Below are 15,602 nucleotides of genomic sequence, written 5' to 3'. Positions count from 1 at the left end.
TAGATTGTGGGGTCAGAAAATTTAAGGGCAACACGCCAACATCAGTTGCATCCATCTAAATGTACTGTTTGGTGCGGTGTTATGGCCACTAGAGTTATCGGTTCATATTTCTTCGAAAATGAGGATGAAACGCCGGAATCGATTTCAGGAGCTTCTTACAGAACATTGATTAAAAATTTTTTGCGGCCAATTACAGAGCAGTATCCCTACTGCTAGGCAAACTATGCACCTGCTGCGTAAAATTTTTGGCGAACGTCTGATTTCCAAAAATTCAGATCTCCCTTGGCCACCTCGTTCTTTTTATGGGGATGTTTAAAAGACAAAGTGCATTTTAATAAACCAGAGACTATTAGACAGCTGAAGCAAAATATTCGAGACGAAATACTGAGCCTTCAACCAGAAACATTATGTGGTGTAATGAGAAACGCGTTAAAAAAATGGTGATGTAATATTTCATACATAATTTCCATAAAATATATTCAATGTATAAAAACAATTAACCAAAATAAATGATTATTGCAGAAGTTATTTGTATTTAACATTAGTAGGTCTTATTTGGCCCACATTGTATATACATATACTCGTACATACGAAGACCCGGCCATTCGGCATGATAAAAGTTCACTATTTACAAAATATTGGAAAATTGCAATTTTTTCAATCTTTATTTAGATTTTTTCTTCATCGTTGAAAAAAATTGGCATATTGGCACCTCAAGCGCGCTCTGCACGCCTTATGTTTCGTTTATGAATGAAAGTAGCAAAAATGATAGAATACAAGGTTGCGCTTTCTAAATTAGCTGTGTCATCAGGCTCCATGAATAGACAAACAAAACGAAAGGAAGTTTCTTGTTTATGAAGAGGAAGAATAGGCGAAAGCAATAGAAACTACGAAGCACAAGATATTCCTTTGGCAACCGGTTCAACGTTACCTGATTGACTCGGGTTTTTCCTAACCAAGAATTGCCGCTGCAGTAGACTAGCTCTGTCTAGTGCACCGCACCTTACCCCTCATCTTTTGTCACAGAAACAATCCAATCTGCTTCAAGTACTTCTTTTCAAGGCTGGTATCGAACCCAACCCTGTATCAAAGTATTCTGTTCCTGCATCTGACATAAACGGCTCCACCCGAATTCCACCTTGGTTACGTGTAACAAGTGTAACGAGTGGTGCCGTCTTAAGACCTGCTCAGGCCTTAAGACACATACAGAGTGGTCCACACGGTATGTCGCCACGTGTTGCTCTCGCCATCAGGCGGCCCTTGCCTCAACGGCCACATCCTCTAATGTGCCGGCACTACAAACCGCCGTCATAAATCAAACCTTAGCGGTTAGGAGCTCATCGGTGCAACACAACTCGCTCAACACTGACCAACAACTCTCTTGACAAACTGGACAAATCAGCAGCTCTTGGTCACCCGCACAGTCTGATCCGTGTTTCAGACCGGAGTTCCTCGGAACCTGACATCAGTCAAACGCAATTCTTGAAATCGCTGGTGCCACTTTCGGAGGTGCTCTGGGCTGCAGTCCACCCGTGAGTTGGCACGCGACTAGGTTGCCCCCTGCTTTAGAGCTCTGCACCCGTAACCGCCCCCTGTGACGCGGCCGCCCACCACCATCAGGCCGCAACAACAATAGCGGAACACACAACAGGACCAACGTGACAACATCCATTGCGAGTAGGGTATCTCACAAGGCTTTTCAATATGTCTATAGCCACTGTCATAATTCCTGACAAGTGGAAATCAAGGAGAGTGGTCCCACTACTGAAACGTGGGAAACCCACCAATCAAGGGGAATCTTATCGGCCGATAACTCTTCTTTCCCCAGTAGTGAAGACTCTTGAAGCCTTCCTACTCCTATTCTACACGAAACACCTAGCCCCAGCCCCACATCAGCATGGTTTCCGACGAGTGCGTAGTACTACCACAGCACTCATCCCCAAAACACCCGGATTAGTCGGGGGCTTAACCAAACCCGCCCCTGCGAGGGCATTGCCCTAGTAGCACTGGACCTGAAGATATGTTCGACACAGTCAGCCACTCAATGCTACTAGATGACATTTTACAGTAGACACTCCCGCCAGGGCTGAAGTGGTGGTCTGCGAACTATCTGAATGATCGGCACTCATCGGTAATCATTATAGACCATATCTTTAAACAGATGAAGATAAAGCAAGGTGTTCCGTAGGGTTGTAAGGCTTGCTTTTCAACTTCTACATATCGAAGCTCCTCCAGCCACCAGAGGGAGTCTCACTGGTTTCCTATCATAATGGCGTCGGGCAATAACATTGATGACCTCTGTGCCAAAGTAAACGACTACCTCACCTGCCTTTCTCGCCTTTTCACTGCGAGGAATCTGCAATTTCCCTCCACTAAGTCCAGGGCGTAGCCGAATGGGTTGGTGCGTGATTACCATTCGGAATTCACAGAGAGGTCGTTGGTTCGGATCTCGGTGAAAGCAAAATTAATAAAAACATTTTTCTAATAGCGGTCGCCCCTCGGCAGGCAATGGCAAACCTCCGAGTGTATTTCTGCCATGAAAAAGCTCCTCACAAAAATACCTGCCGTTCGGAGTCGGCTTGAAACTGTAGGTCCCTCCATTTGTGGAACAACATCAAGACGCACACCACAAATAGGAGGAGGAGCTCGGCTAAACACCTAACAGAAGTGTACGCGCCAATTATTTATTTTTTTTTTTTTTTAAGTCCAGGGCGTCCCAATTTATCACCTGGAGCAAGGAGGTGAAACTGCAACTCAAAGTCAAAGTCGACGACACACCAATACCGACTATTGATAACCCGCAATTGCTACTATAGTCCAAAACCGCAACAAAGTCCTCAAATCGCTTGCCGACAGCACTTGAGGCAAAGACAAAGAAATGTTGTTGGTAAACAACTGGCCGGCCGATTCTAAACTACGCTGCGCCTGTCTGAAACTAGTGATATGCAGTGGACAAAGCTTCAGACATGCCAAAACAATGCTATTCGGATAGCGACGGGATGCCTCCTGATGTCCCCACTACAACATATACATAATGAGGCACAGATGCTCCCTGTGAAAGAGCATTACATACTGCTAAGCTAGCAGTTTCTGCTAGGCTGCTACCGCAGGTTTCACAAATGTAAACACCTGATTGAGGCAGAGCCTCCTCCCAGGCAGGTCAGAAAACACCTCTTCAATTACGCCGACGAGATTCAGACAAATACTGGACCGGACAGTGCTTAGACAGACAATGAACGACGTTTATCGGGAGACACTTACCACCTTCTTATGCTCCCGATCCCCGAATGCCGTTGCCGGAGTTCAAGCACCGCCCATAGCAGATGAAAAGCTCCAGCTTACACAAGAGACTCACATAACCTTCGTATAATTACGTTCTGGATACTGTAGCAGGTTAAACTCTTACCTATCCACAATAAGCCCCGACATACTAAACACATAACACTAACCACTTTTTCACATGCCCATCAAATCTAACTAACACTCCTCTCCTTCTGGACCCAAACTGTCGAAACAGCAAGTTCCCTGGGCAAGATTGTTACTGGCATTTAATTATATCAGTCCACCGCAGGTGTGCTCTGCGATTTTCGCTATGGATAAAAATATGGAACAAAGAATTTGCCGTAAATTTTGTGTTTTGAACAGGATATCGTGTGCCAAACCGTTGAAAATGTTGCATAAAGCACATAGCGAGTGTGTTTTATCAAAAACAAGGGTCAATGAGTGGTATAAGGATCTTGCAGAGGGCCGAGAAGTCGTGGAAGATTTGCTCCGATCTGGTCGCTCATCAACGTCTTCAATGGGTGAAAACGTCGACAAAGTCAAAGAAATGGTGTGGAAAATCATCATTTGGGCATGAGACGCGTGGCTGCTCGACTCGTTCCAAGAGAGTTGAATTTCTGTCAAAAAATTCATCGGAAGCAGGTGTCTGAAGACATGCTTGAGCAAGTGAATTCGGACCCAAGTTTTATCCAGCGCATTATAACAGGTGATGAGACGGGGGTATATAAGTTTGACATGCAATCCAGTAAACAAGCGGTTGAATGGCGCTATCTACATGAGCCGAAACCCAAAAAACCGCGTCAAAGTCGGTCAAAAGTGAAAGTCATGCTACTGGTTTTCTTTGGTTACCATAGTGTTGCGCACTCGGAATCGGTTTTGAATGGTTTTACGGTAAATAAAGAATATTATTTGCACGTAATGCGTCGTTTGAGAGAGAATGTGCGTAGGACGGCCGAATTTGTGGAAAGAAAGCTGATGGATATTGCACCATGATAACGCACCGTCTCACAAGGGTCATATTGTGAACACTTCTTTGCCCAAAAACTGGACAAATATCACCGAAAAACCACCGTATTCACCGAAAGTAGCCCCTTGAGACTTTTTCCTTTTCCATTTCCCCCACTTTGAGTCGATAGAGGCCATTAAGGAGAATTCGCTGAAGAAACTGAAGAAGATTTCTTCAAACGCGTTTTAAAGGTGCTTTGGTGACTGGACTAATCATTGGCATATGTGTATTGCTTCGAATTGAGCCTATTTTGAAGGCGACAAAAGAAATTTTGATGATTAAACAATTATTTTGCGTTTTATTGAACAATTCCCGGTACTTTTTTGACAGAATATATGCACATTCATATGTGTACACTAATAATCATAGTTTTGCTGGGAGTTCAGAACACAAATATGTACGTAACTAGGCTAGGGTGTCATGTGTGTATACGCACTTACATAAGTGTATATCCATATGTAGATTATAATTGTTTTATAGTATCATTTGTTGGACAGAAATTCGATTATTCGGATATTTACACCCTAATTATTGTATGTAGAAATGATAAGAAGATGCGTCGTGAGGTAGGTCAGTACGTAGGTATGTATGTATGGAACTCTATATTAATTAAATATGCAATTGGACTTTTGCTTAGTTGTCCCATATATGATACATGTGCATATATGTAGATTTATTTATATTTTTCTTTTATTTATTTTAAATTTCAAATTTTTATACTACCTAGAAAATCCATATTTTATTCCCTGTAATAAAATGTGGATGAATAAAATTTCTAGAAAATCCATATTTTATTCCCTGTAAATGTGGATGAATAAAATTTCGCTTTAAAAAGGAACATAGAAATAAATACATTAAAATGCCTTGCAAAATTCCATCGGCCATTATTCAATTTGATTTCCTACAGAAACCAAAAACTGTGCAGACGCAATATACTCGTACTTAGAGAAAAATCACAGCAATGAGATCTGTTATGAATTTGCTCGTTGTCGAGCTGAGCAGATGAAAAAGTCTTTGCGGTCCTACTTTATTTTTGACTATTCATACAATTCGTAGCCCGTAAGACTTCTCTATACCAATAACGTTCTCTGCCTTGTATTAGCGAGCTCTTCCAATACCAATTGGTGATTCTGCTCATTGTAATAACAATGAATGAAACAAGTTCACAAGTAAAATAAAGGTGGATATGAATTGCGCTCACACTCAATGCGACTTCCTTCGTGTGTGATAAATACAAATTGTTTGTTCAAGTACTTGCAATTGATAACAATCTTGAACACTTTGTGGTTATAATTCCGGCAACTTCTGGCTTATCGCTCAGGGTTAAATAGTAAATGTGGGCAACTTTTTACTAATAATATTATATTACTAATTTATATATATATATATATATAATTGGCGCGTACACCCTTTTTGGGTGTTTGGCCGAGCTCCTCCTCGTATTTGTGGTGTGCGCTTTGATGTTGTTCCACAAATGGAGGAACCTACAGTTTCAAGCCGACTCCGAACGGCAGATATTTTTGTGAGGAGCTTTTTCATGGCAGAAATACACTCGGAGGTTTGCCATTGCCTGGCAAGGGGCGACCGCTATTAGAAAAATGTTTTTCTTAATTTTGGTGTTATCACCGAAATTCGAACCGACGTTCTCTCTGTGAATTCCGAATGGTATGTAGTTGCGCACCAACTCATTCGGCTACGGCGCACAGTGGTCAAGTAGCCCGACGTTTTGGTCAGAAAACAATAAGTCAAAGAAAAATAGTACGATTTTGATGAAATTTTTACATATAAGGTTTTTTGTGTCGCTGATTCTGAAAATGAAATCAGAATTTCAAAATTCAAAATGGCGGACACAAAATGGCGGACATTTTTCGCGAAAAGTGTTCAGATTTTACTAAAATTCACATTACCAAGGCTTTTGGGGTCGCTGATTGTGAATATGAGATCAGAATTTCAAAATTCAAAATGGCGAACCCAAAATGGCGGACAGTTTATGCGAAAAGTTTTCAGTTTTTACTGAAGTTCACATAACCAAGGTTTTTGGAGTCTTTGATTTCGACAGTAGACGTACGATTTTCAAAAGAATATGCCACATTAAAAGGGGGGAAAATATGTCGTGAAAAATAATACACTTGAACTGAAAGTGACTATCATACATTTATTTATGAAATGAACTTAAATTTTAATAGGAAGAACATACATTTATTCATATCTCCTCCTCATTGTTCACATCAAGGATGCTGTCTGAAAACTTCATTAATGTATATAAATTAATATAAATATATTTATATTAATGTAAATTTATGTAAACTATTCACCGTTACGCTCGTTGAATCGTCCAACCAGATTTTATTATTCTCCAGGAAACGATTTTTCGTACTGCGAGCATTTTTCCATTTCTTTCTCAAAACAGAAATAACTTTTATCAAAGCCATTTTTGATTTTTCTTCGATAACATATGAAGGTGTTGCGTCGTCCACTAGTTTATTACAGATAATTTGTATTAAATTATCAAATTTTTTTGACAGAAAAACATCATTGATGGCATCGAATATTTTCCTCATTGTCCATGAAAAAATTTTTCTCTTGAATCTTATTCAAAAAAAAAAAAAAATTACTTTAAAATAATAATTTAATTACCATTTAAAAATACTTATTATATTCATTATTTTATTATTATTATTATATGATTTTTTTTATATTATCAAAACATGATTTTTACCACTCTTTTGCATTTATTAATAATTATTTATTGTTTTAATAACAATATTCACTATAGAAATTGAGATAAAAGTAGAAATAAACACTCTGCAAATATTACATTCACTCCTAACATTTCCCAGGCATACACACAAATAAAACCAGTTTCGATCGCCCCCCTCGGCTCAAATGCCCCAACACGCGCTTCAAGCTCGGGAGCGACCTGCTGCAAAGAAAGCATATTTTTGACGAGCGGGGATAGCGCGGGAGCAAGATCTAAACGGATTCGAAATCTGTATACTTTTCTGCACTAGGAAACGTAAATATCTCCGCGGCAATTCGTGGCAATAAAAATAATAATCTACGAGAAGAAGTGCAATTGAAAAAAAAGGGAAAAAAGGCTTGTACTGCGTCATTAATATTGCCTCTAAAAATACAGCAATATGGTAACAGTAAAGTATTTTCGTAATGTACATACCTTTCCGAACAACATCCATTTTAGTTTGCCCTTTTTCGTTGAAAAATGGGGAATCTGCAACTATTTTTGTGTGGCGCTCGAAAACGTGCATGCGTACTGTCTCGCGCGAGTCCCGACAAATGGCACTTTTGAGCGTTCACCACGGAACATCTGTTCAATGTAAACATCTGTCCCTTTGGATTTTAATGCTCCAGTGCCATCTGTTGACGAATATATGAAGCTTTACCTCAAACGGTAACTTTCGATTTTGGGATTTTTGGCCAAAACGTCGGGCTACTTGACCACTGTGCGGCGGCATATTACTAATTTACTTCAAACAATTTGAGGGACTCGAAAGACTTTGTATACGTTTCTTTAATAATGGATTTCTTTCAACCAATTCGCTTTGGAAATAATTATTTTGACAATTGAGCCCAAGAACCAAATACATGTCACTTTGTTTTTGTACTTCTGTTTTCTCCTTGAATATATTCATCTTGGTTCCTTCACTCAACAGCTTTTCAAATGTTAATCTCCTACGTAGCTGTGACATGCGGCATATCAATGTATTATTTTTCAGCAGAAATCTACTCCGGTCTCTCTGTTAGGCAAGTATAGATTTGAACGAGAATGAGCCTATAGCTCTAATTATAGCCTGAATTCTACAAGTGAATTGAATACGATTCAGAGTAAATAGAAGTACATAATATAGGTACATTTATGCTTTTTACAACGAGTCTAATACTTGTGTGACGAATTCGTTGATTTTTCTGCCTTCTAACTAACTAACTTCCAACTAATTAAATTCTTTAATTTTAAGATTTTATGTACAAATCCAAAAAACAATGTGAGATATTAATCATCAGTTTATTGAAAGCAGGACGTCATCAAGTATGATGAGAAGCCAGAGGATATAAAAATTGAGACTTCAGAATTAAGTTCGAAATTTAAATTTTTCGAATCCTACTGTCCAATCGAGCAGAAAAAAAAGGAGTTTCGTTTTACACCGCCACGAGAGGGTGTTGTAAAAATGCCAACTCCTGAATCGGATACTGAAAACACAAAATATTTAGATGAACTTGGTGAAGAGGCGCATGTACTAGAAAAATCTCATACAACTACCACCATGTTGAATAAGTTTCGAGAAATGGAACAAAAAAGCAATGGTAAAAAAGCTGGCCCGAAGCCTTTGAAGTGTTTTACACCCCCGCTAGACGGTGGCGAGCGTGTCTATCAGGATGAGGACAGTAGCGACGTGGACTCACAGGGTGAAAATGAAGAATTTGAATATGAGGATCAAGACGAAGTTGACGATGAGGATTACGATTTATCGAGAGAGCGCTATAAGCGTTCCCTGGACGACGAAGTTCTTAAGGAGGTACATATGTGTTATACATACAGCGTTGTAAAAGACAAAATCAGCGAATGAAATTTTAACACTAGATTTGCGGACATTGACCGTATACTATTCTTTACTAAAGTCCGTCTTAATGACGCTATTTTTATGTGTTAATTACTTATTTTATTATTATATATATACGAGTATATTATTATATATATTATATTTTTATATATTATATTTATACAATATATTATTTAAGAAGTTAAAGATTTTTATTTATTGTTGTCTTCAGTGCATGTTTTACATGTGTACTCTATCTTGGGTGTACTACACCGTTCACATACACATTTATTACATTTAATGCAAATATAGTTAGACCTATTTTTCTTACAAAACCCAATTTGGCAAGATGGACATTAAGCAATGTATTGAAGTTATTTCGTTTCAAAACTTGTTGGTTTCAAACTTGTTTGCTCATGTATTTACTGCAAAACAACAAAATTTATTATTAAAAAGCAATATGTAGGTATTTAAAATAATACTTGCAGAATCTTTTATAGAATTCAACGAAAATCAGCCAAAATGACGGGTACCGTAATTTAATGTTAATATGGTTAGTTACCTTGATCAACGGAACTGCATGATGACTTTTTAGCATGGATCTGTCTTTTGAAAAAGAGAAAGGCCGTTTTCAAAAAAAAAAAAACGAATAAGGATATTCTAAATACAGAATGATAAACGAGAACCTGAGCTATTTCCGCCACCTGGAAATGCCGTTCCATTATGTTACTAGAGTTCACGCTAGAGCTTATTATTTATTTTACTGATAATGGTAATCTAAATGCAATTTGATAAATCACAATACTTTCTTATATTTCATGTCTTTATTTTCTTCTTGACTTCTTTGTCTCTCAGTGAATGCATTCAAGATTCTTCTTCTGGGCATTACAAATCAACTGATTCTATTGATATTAATAAAAATGTGTACGCAGATATGGTTCGATAACCCAGAACAAAACAGTTTGAAAGACAAATCAACTGCTTTTGCATTTTGAATAATACTTCGAGCTACTTTTGAATGTCTCAAAAGTGTCTTTCCCTTGCAACGTCAAATTCAGTAAGAATTGCTTCCAGATTGACAGGTTGAGGTTATTGAATATATCAAGTACCTGGGTGACAATCGTTTGACTTGGTCTGAATATATTATATTTATACGTTAAAACACTACTTCCTTTGTACCATTCGCCATTTCTACCACCTCAAAGAGTTTGGTTCTACGCTTCCTCCAAAAATGGTTTACTACGCTATATTTCAAAGCTACAATATGGTATCACCTCCTGCTACTTCGGCTAATTCAAAAAATCATAATTAAATAAATCTGTGCAATCACCAGATCTCACTTTATACAATATATCTTTTTTAAAACTCGGACAGACATCTCAATTTAGAAGTTTTTACATATGTATATATTTTGTGGAACAACATCAAGACGTACACCACAAACAGGAAGAGGAGCTCGGCCAAACACCCACAAAGGGTGTACGCGCCAATTTTATATATATATGTATATATATATGTATATGTCGTGCAAATTATGCAACTCCATCTGCTTCTGTACAGCTTATTGGAAAAATTAGTTTATTTTATACAAATAACAAAATGTATCTACTTGATTTAAACTACTGTGAATTAGCAATCTTGGTAAGGTCGATATTGTGTGGCTGACGCTTGATAAAATAACTATAGTGCTTATGTTTATGTTTTATTTTTCGAGTCTCTTGGCTGTTTATTGATCTATTTTTTAACCTTAAATCAATCTTTTTTATTATGTACGCATGTACTGTTTTCATTTTTAATATAAAAAATGCCGGATACTTTTCTTATGCAATATAGCAAACTTATTGAACAGAAACATGAATTTGGGGTTAATATTATATATAGGCATTAAGAAAATTACAAATAAATAAAAGCACTATGTTTCAACTCTTTTGCGCATGCGCACAATTTAGTTGTCAGCAATGCAATTTGACACTCACAATAGTGTCACAATACCTATTTCCTTTTTTTGAGCTCACAATCGTCTATTTTTAACATTTTGTTTTAAGAAAGTACAACTAAATATAATCATCCTATTAACATAAAAATTGTCAAACACGACTCATCTCTAACTCTAAAAAAATATCTTATTTATTGATTTTGGACCCGTATGAGAGCAGAAAACGGATATTAACAAAAAAATATGCCTCAGGAATAGATATAAAATTACTAAATATTTAAAGGCTTACTATTTAAAAGATTTCTTGCTTTTTTTTGCACACTTTGAAATCGACTTTGCAATTCTAAGTTCTTTTTTATGACATACATTCAAACCAAAGATATTTAATAATTTAGTATTTAATCATTAAAATTACTTTAACGTATGTAGTGTAATTCGTATAAAAAAAGTATGATTTAACCAAATTTGCTGATTTTGTTTTTCACAGCACTGTATATATAGTACTTATGCATACTTTATACACGTTTTAAGTACATATGTATACATACATATGCATATGCACGTTTTTAATAGGCACAAGCAGCAGCGCGCGCTAAGCAATTACGAGAAAAATTCGAAAAGTGGGAAGCTACCGAAAGAGAAAAGGAGATGAAAGAAGGGCGTGTCGATATCTATACCACCGAAGTATTAGACCACTCGAACATTGAAAGTACAAAAGCGTAAGTTTTACCTCACCAAAAATTACCATGTCTATATTTCGTTACTAATATTAAACCAAAAACATATATGTAGTATACGCGAACGGTTCGAAAATATGAAGAACTCCACACATAATACGCAAAGAAGACCACGGTGTCAAGTCAATCGTTTTGTGGTAAGTAAATGGGGGAAAAATTGTTAATACACAATTACTGTGGTCTGATTACTTAAAGAAATTTTAACAAAAATATTTTCTTAAGATCATCCATTCCATTCCATTTTTTTAAATCAGTCGGACAGCGTTCTCGTTTAAACATTAAAGTTTGAGCGATACAGAGTTAGTTACCCGAACAGAAATTGTGACAGTTTTGTCACAATGTTTTGGGTGGCCATCAAGGTTATGAGATTCCACACAGTTAGATTTTCATTGTAGTTTCTTAACAGAAATTGTGTATGGCAATTACAAAGCCTGAACAGAAAGATTTTAGTTATCGCGATAAAATGTAATAGAAAATTTTGGCAGAACGGACAAATGTAACGAGGCAACCATTTATCGAATATCTGGTTCTATACGTAAACTCCATGCTTACCTATATAATATATAAGCACTTGTGGAAGATCATTTAAAAAGGGCATCGGCAAAAACTAGTTAAAGTGGGTTGGTTCACTGCCATCATCATCCAGATTGAAAGGGATCAGGAATTCTTCGCTAAAATGTCAACAGTGGTGTTAGTAAACAGTGACTTCTCCCTCATTCACTGGTCTTTTGATATGGAGATCGTTATGGCCAGTCTTAAAATCTAATGGAGAAACACAATGGCTACAAAAGCCGTTTTGGAATTAGGAGGCACTCAATAAGAAGAAGTTCTAGGCTTACGAAGTCATCGCTATAGTTCAGCGTATTAAATATAGGTGCTTTCCATTTTAATTCAACCGGGCTATTCGGGTCAGGTTCTTCGATTTCGATGTAACTAAAATATGTTGCTCTCTGGTCAAAATAATGAGACTCGTACTTTTTTGTTTGCCCGAAAAAATTTTTTTTCAAGATTTATCGGCAATTTTGTTTTTCGGCTCAAAATCGATTTTTTTTAATTATATAAGAACATTTTTTTTTTTAAATGCTCACAATTGGTCGAAAATGAACCGATTTTAATAATTCTGGGTTCAAAATGATCGTCATTACTTGCACGAGCGATTTCATGTAGAAACAATTGCAAAAAAGTAGGTGAACATTTTTTATTTTGCAAAAAACAAAAAACCGAAATTTTTTCAAAATTCAATATTTCAAAAAGTGTATTTCGTTTTTTTTAACTTTTTCCAAATCAAGAGAACACCTCAAACTTCAATTGAGCTGAATGCCCAGTAGCTAAAATGAGTTGTTTTTGAGTAATGAATTTTTGAGTAAAAAACCTGTTTCGCACTTTCTGTTTTTTGCAAAATAAAAAATCTTCAACTACTTTTTGCAGCTGTTTCTACATGAAGTCGCTCATGCAAGTAATGACTATCATTTTAAAGCCAGAATCATTCAAACCGGTTTATTTTTGATTAAGTTATGAGCAATTAAAAAAAAAAATTTCTTATATAGATTCTTTCCATTTCAATTCAAAAGGGCTATTCGAGACATGTTCTTCGATTTCGATGTAACTCAAATATGTTGTTCTCTGGTCAAAATAATGAGACACGTATTTTTTTGTTCACCCGAAAAAAATTTTTTTCACGATTTATCGGCAATTTTGTTTTTCGCCTCAAAATCGATTTTTTTTTAATTATATAAGATTTTTTTTTTTAAATGCTCATAACTTAGTCAAAAAGGAATCGATTTTAATGATTATGTGTTCAGAATGATCGTCATTACTTGCATGAGCGATTTCATGTAGAAACAATTGCAAAAGAGTAGTTGAAGATTTTTTATTTTGCAAGAAACAAAAAAAAATCGAAATTTTTTCGAAATTCAATATTTCAAAAAGTGTATTTTTTTTTTTTAAGAAAGGCATCGCCATGTAGATTTTATAACTTCAGGAAGCCGTTCAATACCATTTCGAGCTTTACATAACGCCTCATTGTATAATAATTGCGGAGTGCCTTCCCTTTGATTTTATAGTGTTATCAACCGTGGTTCCAAAAGGGATACCTGAGTCTACTATAGTTTATTGATAATTTAATTAATTAGAATTTTGTTGTTTAACTTAAATGTTAGGAAATATATTCACCTCTTAAATATGCACTCCGATTTTTTCGATCGTATGTTCGTTTTATAGCTCGGCGGACGGCGGAGGAGCTCCAAATATACACATTATGGCGTGCACCGAGAAATGCCACATTAATGTTTAAAATTTTAAGCCTTGGGTCACACACTTGTAAGAAAATCCGGGATAAGTATATAAATTGAATTCGTGCAAATTTTACGACTTACTATTTGTAAGTTTATTTAAATATTGCCATTATGATTTACGTTGGCTTCTTGTGGAAAGAGAACGAGTTATGGAAGATTAGCTCATTTCGAACTGACGTGGCTTTCCCACTGTTCTTTGATAACTGCCTGTTGCACAAAAACCATGCGCCGTGAGCATTCAGCATCAAATCCAAGAAACTGCAACGCTATTCTATTTCGCTGCAAAATTTTACATCTTTATGTGACTAATACATATACATATGTTATATATATAGTTATTTTTACATAAACTTTCTTACCGGTAGATTTTCGATTAGTTTTTCTTGTTGAAAATGCAAACCAAATTTATCGTTATATTTTTCGGCATAGAAGACTATATGATTCTTGTTTTATATACAAGATATACAAAGATAATGTTTTCAGCAGTTCTATGGAAAATACAATGGGGGACATTTTTATCTTCTTCTTCTTAATTGGCGCGATAACCGCTTACGCGATTTTGGCTTTAACAAAGCGCGGCAGTCGTTTCTTTCTCGTGCTCATCGGCTCCAGTTGGACACACCAAGTGAAGCCAAGTCCTTCTCCACCTCATCTCTCCAACGCAAACCGCATCAAATACTATTAGAGTCGGAGCGATATTTGCCGTTGCCAACGTGCAAAGGTCCAAAAATCGTACGCAGAATCTTTCTCTCAAACACTCCAAGCGTCGCTTCATCGGATGTTGTCATCGCCCACGCTTCTGCGCCATACGTTAGGACGGGCATGATGAGAGCCTTGTGGAGTGTCGGTTTAGTTCGTCGAGAGAGGACTTTACTACTCATTTGCCTACTTAGTCCAAAGTAGCACTTGTTGGCAAGAGAGATTCTACGTTGGATTTCCAGGTTGACATTATTATAGGTGTTAATGCTGGTTCCTAAATATACGAAGCCTTTTACAACTTCGAAATTCTAACTGTCAACAGTGACTTGGGTGACGATACGCAAGTGCGCCGACTGTTTGTTTGAAGACAGGAGGTACCTCGTTTTGCCCTCGTTCAACACCAGACCCATTTGTGTTGCCTCTTTATCCAATTTGGAAAAGGCAGAACTAACAGCGCGGTTGCCCAGGCCGATGCATACGCCAACAATTGTACGCTCTTATAAAAAATTGTGCCTGAGCGATTAAGTTCTGTGGCTCAAACGATCCTCTCCAACATTAGGTTAAGGAAGTCACACGACAGCGAGTCACCCTGTCTGAAACCCCGTTTGGTATCAAGGAGGAGGTAGGAGCTGATGCATGCACCTTACCAACTCCTCGCCGTCATGTTTGAATAGTTCAGCCTGCAGTCCGTTAGCGCCCGCGGCTTCGTTGTTCGTTAGCCGCGTTATCGCTATTCTCACCTTGTCATGGTCGGGTAGCGCAACGATAATTCTTCCTTCCACCATTGAAGTATCGGAACATTCACATTCTCTGTGACATGCGGAGCTATCACTGTTTAACAGATTCGAGAAATGTTCCCTCCGTAATTTAAGATTGCTTTGTATGTCAGTCACTAGATCGCCGCCTTTGTTCTTACAGGAAAACGCCCCGCTCTTGAAACCTTCTGTAAGCCGACGAACATTCTGTTAGAATTTTCGGGCGTTGTTCCTATTGGCCAGCATCTCAAGCTCCGGCCTCTCGTTTTTTCTTTCGGATAATACGTCTCTCTTCCTTTTTTAGCTCTCTGTAGCGATCCCACATGACTCGCGTTGC

The 15,602-nt window shown here is 37.3% G+C and overlaps 1 protein-coding gene across 1 annotated transcript in view; it reads left to right on the top strand.

The window, feature by feature from the left end:
• The window catches only part of LOC129251446 (uncharacterized), a 111,635-nt gene that overhangs the window by 24,981 nt on the left and 71,052 nt on the right, over nucleotides 1-15,602 (top strand). Inside the window, exons 3-5 of the mRNA XM_054890795.1 lie at nucleotides 8,323-8,820; nucleotides 11,354-11,499; nucleotides 11,573-11,654. Coding sequence (XP_054746770.1) covers nucleotides 8,323-8,820; nucleotides 11,354-11,499; nucleotides 11,573-11,654 — 726 coding nt within the window. The remainder of the gene's footprint in view (nucleotides 1-8,322; nucleotides 8,821-11,353; nucleotides 11,500-11,572; nucleotides 11,655-15,602) is intronic.

This window comes from Anastrepha obliqua, unplaced genomic scaffold, assembly GCF_027943255.1.
Source record: "Anastrepha obliqua isolate idAnaObli1 unplaced genomic scaffold, idAnaObli1_1.0 ptg000020l, whole genome shotgun sequence".
NCBI lineage: Eukaryota > Metazoa > Arthropoda > Insecta > Diptera > Tephritidae > Anastrepha > Anastrepha obliqua.
This window is presented reverse-complemented; position numbering and strand designations above follow the sequence as displayed.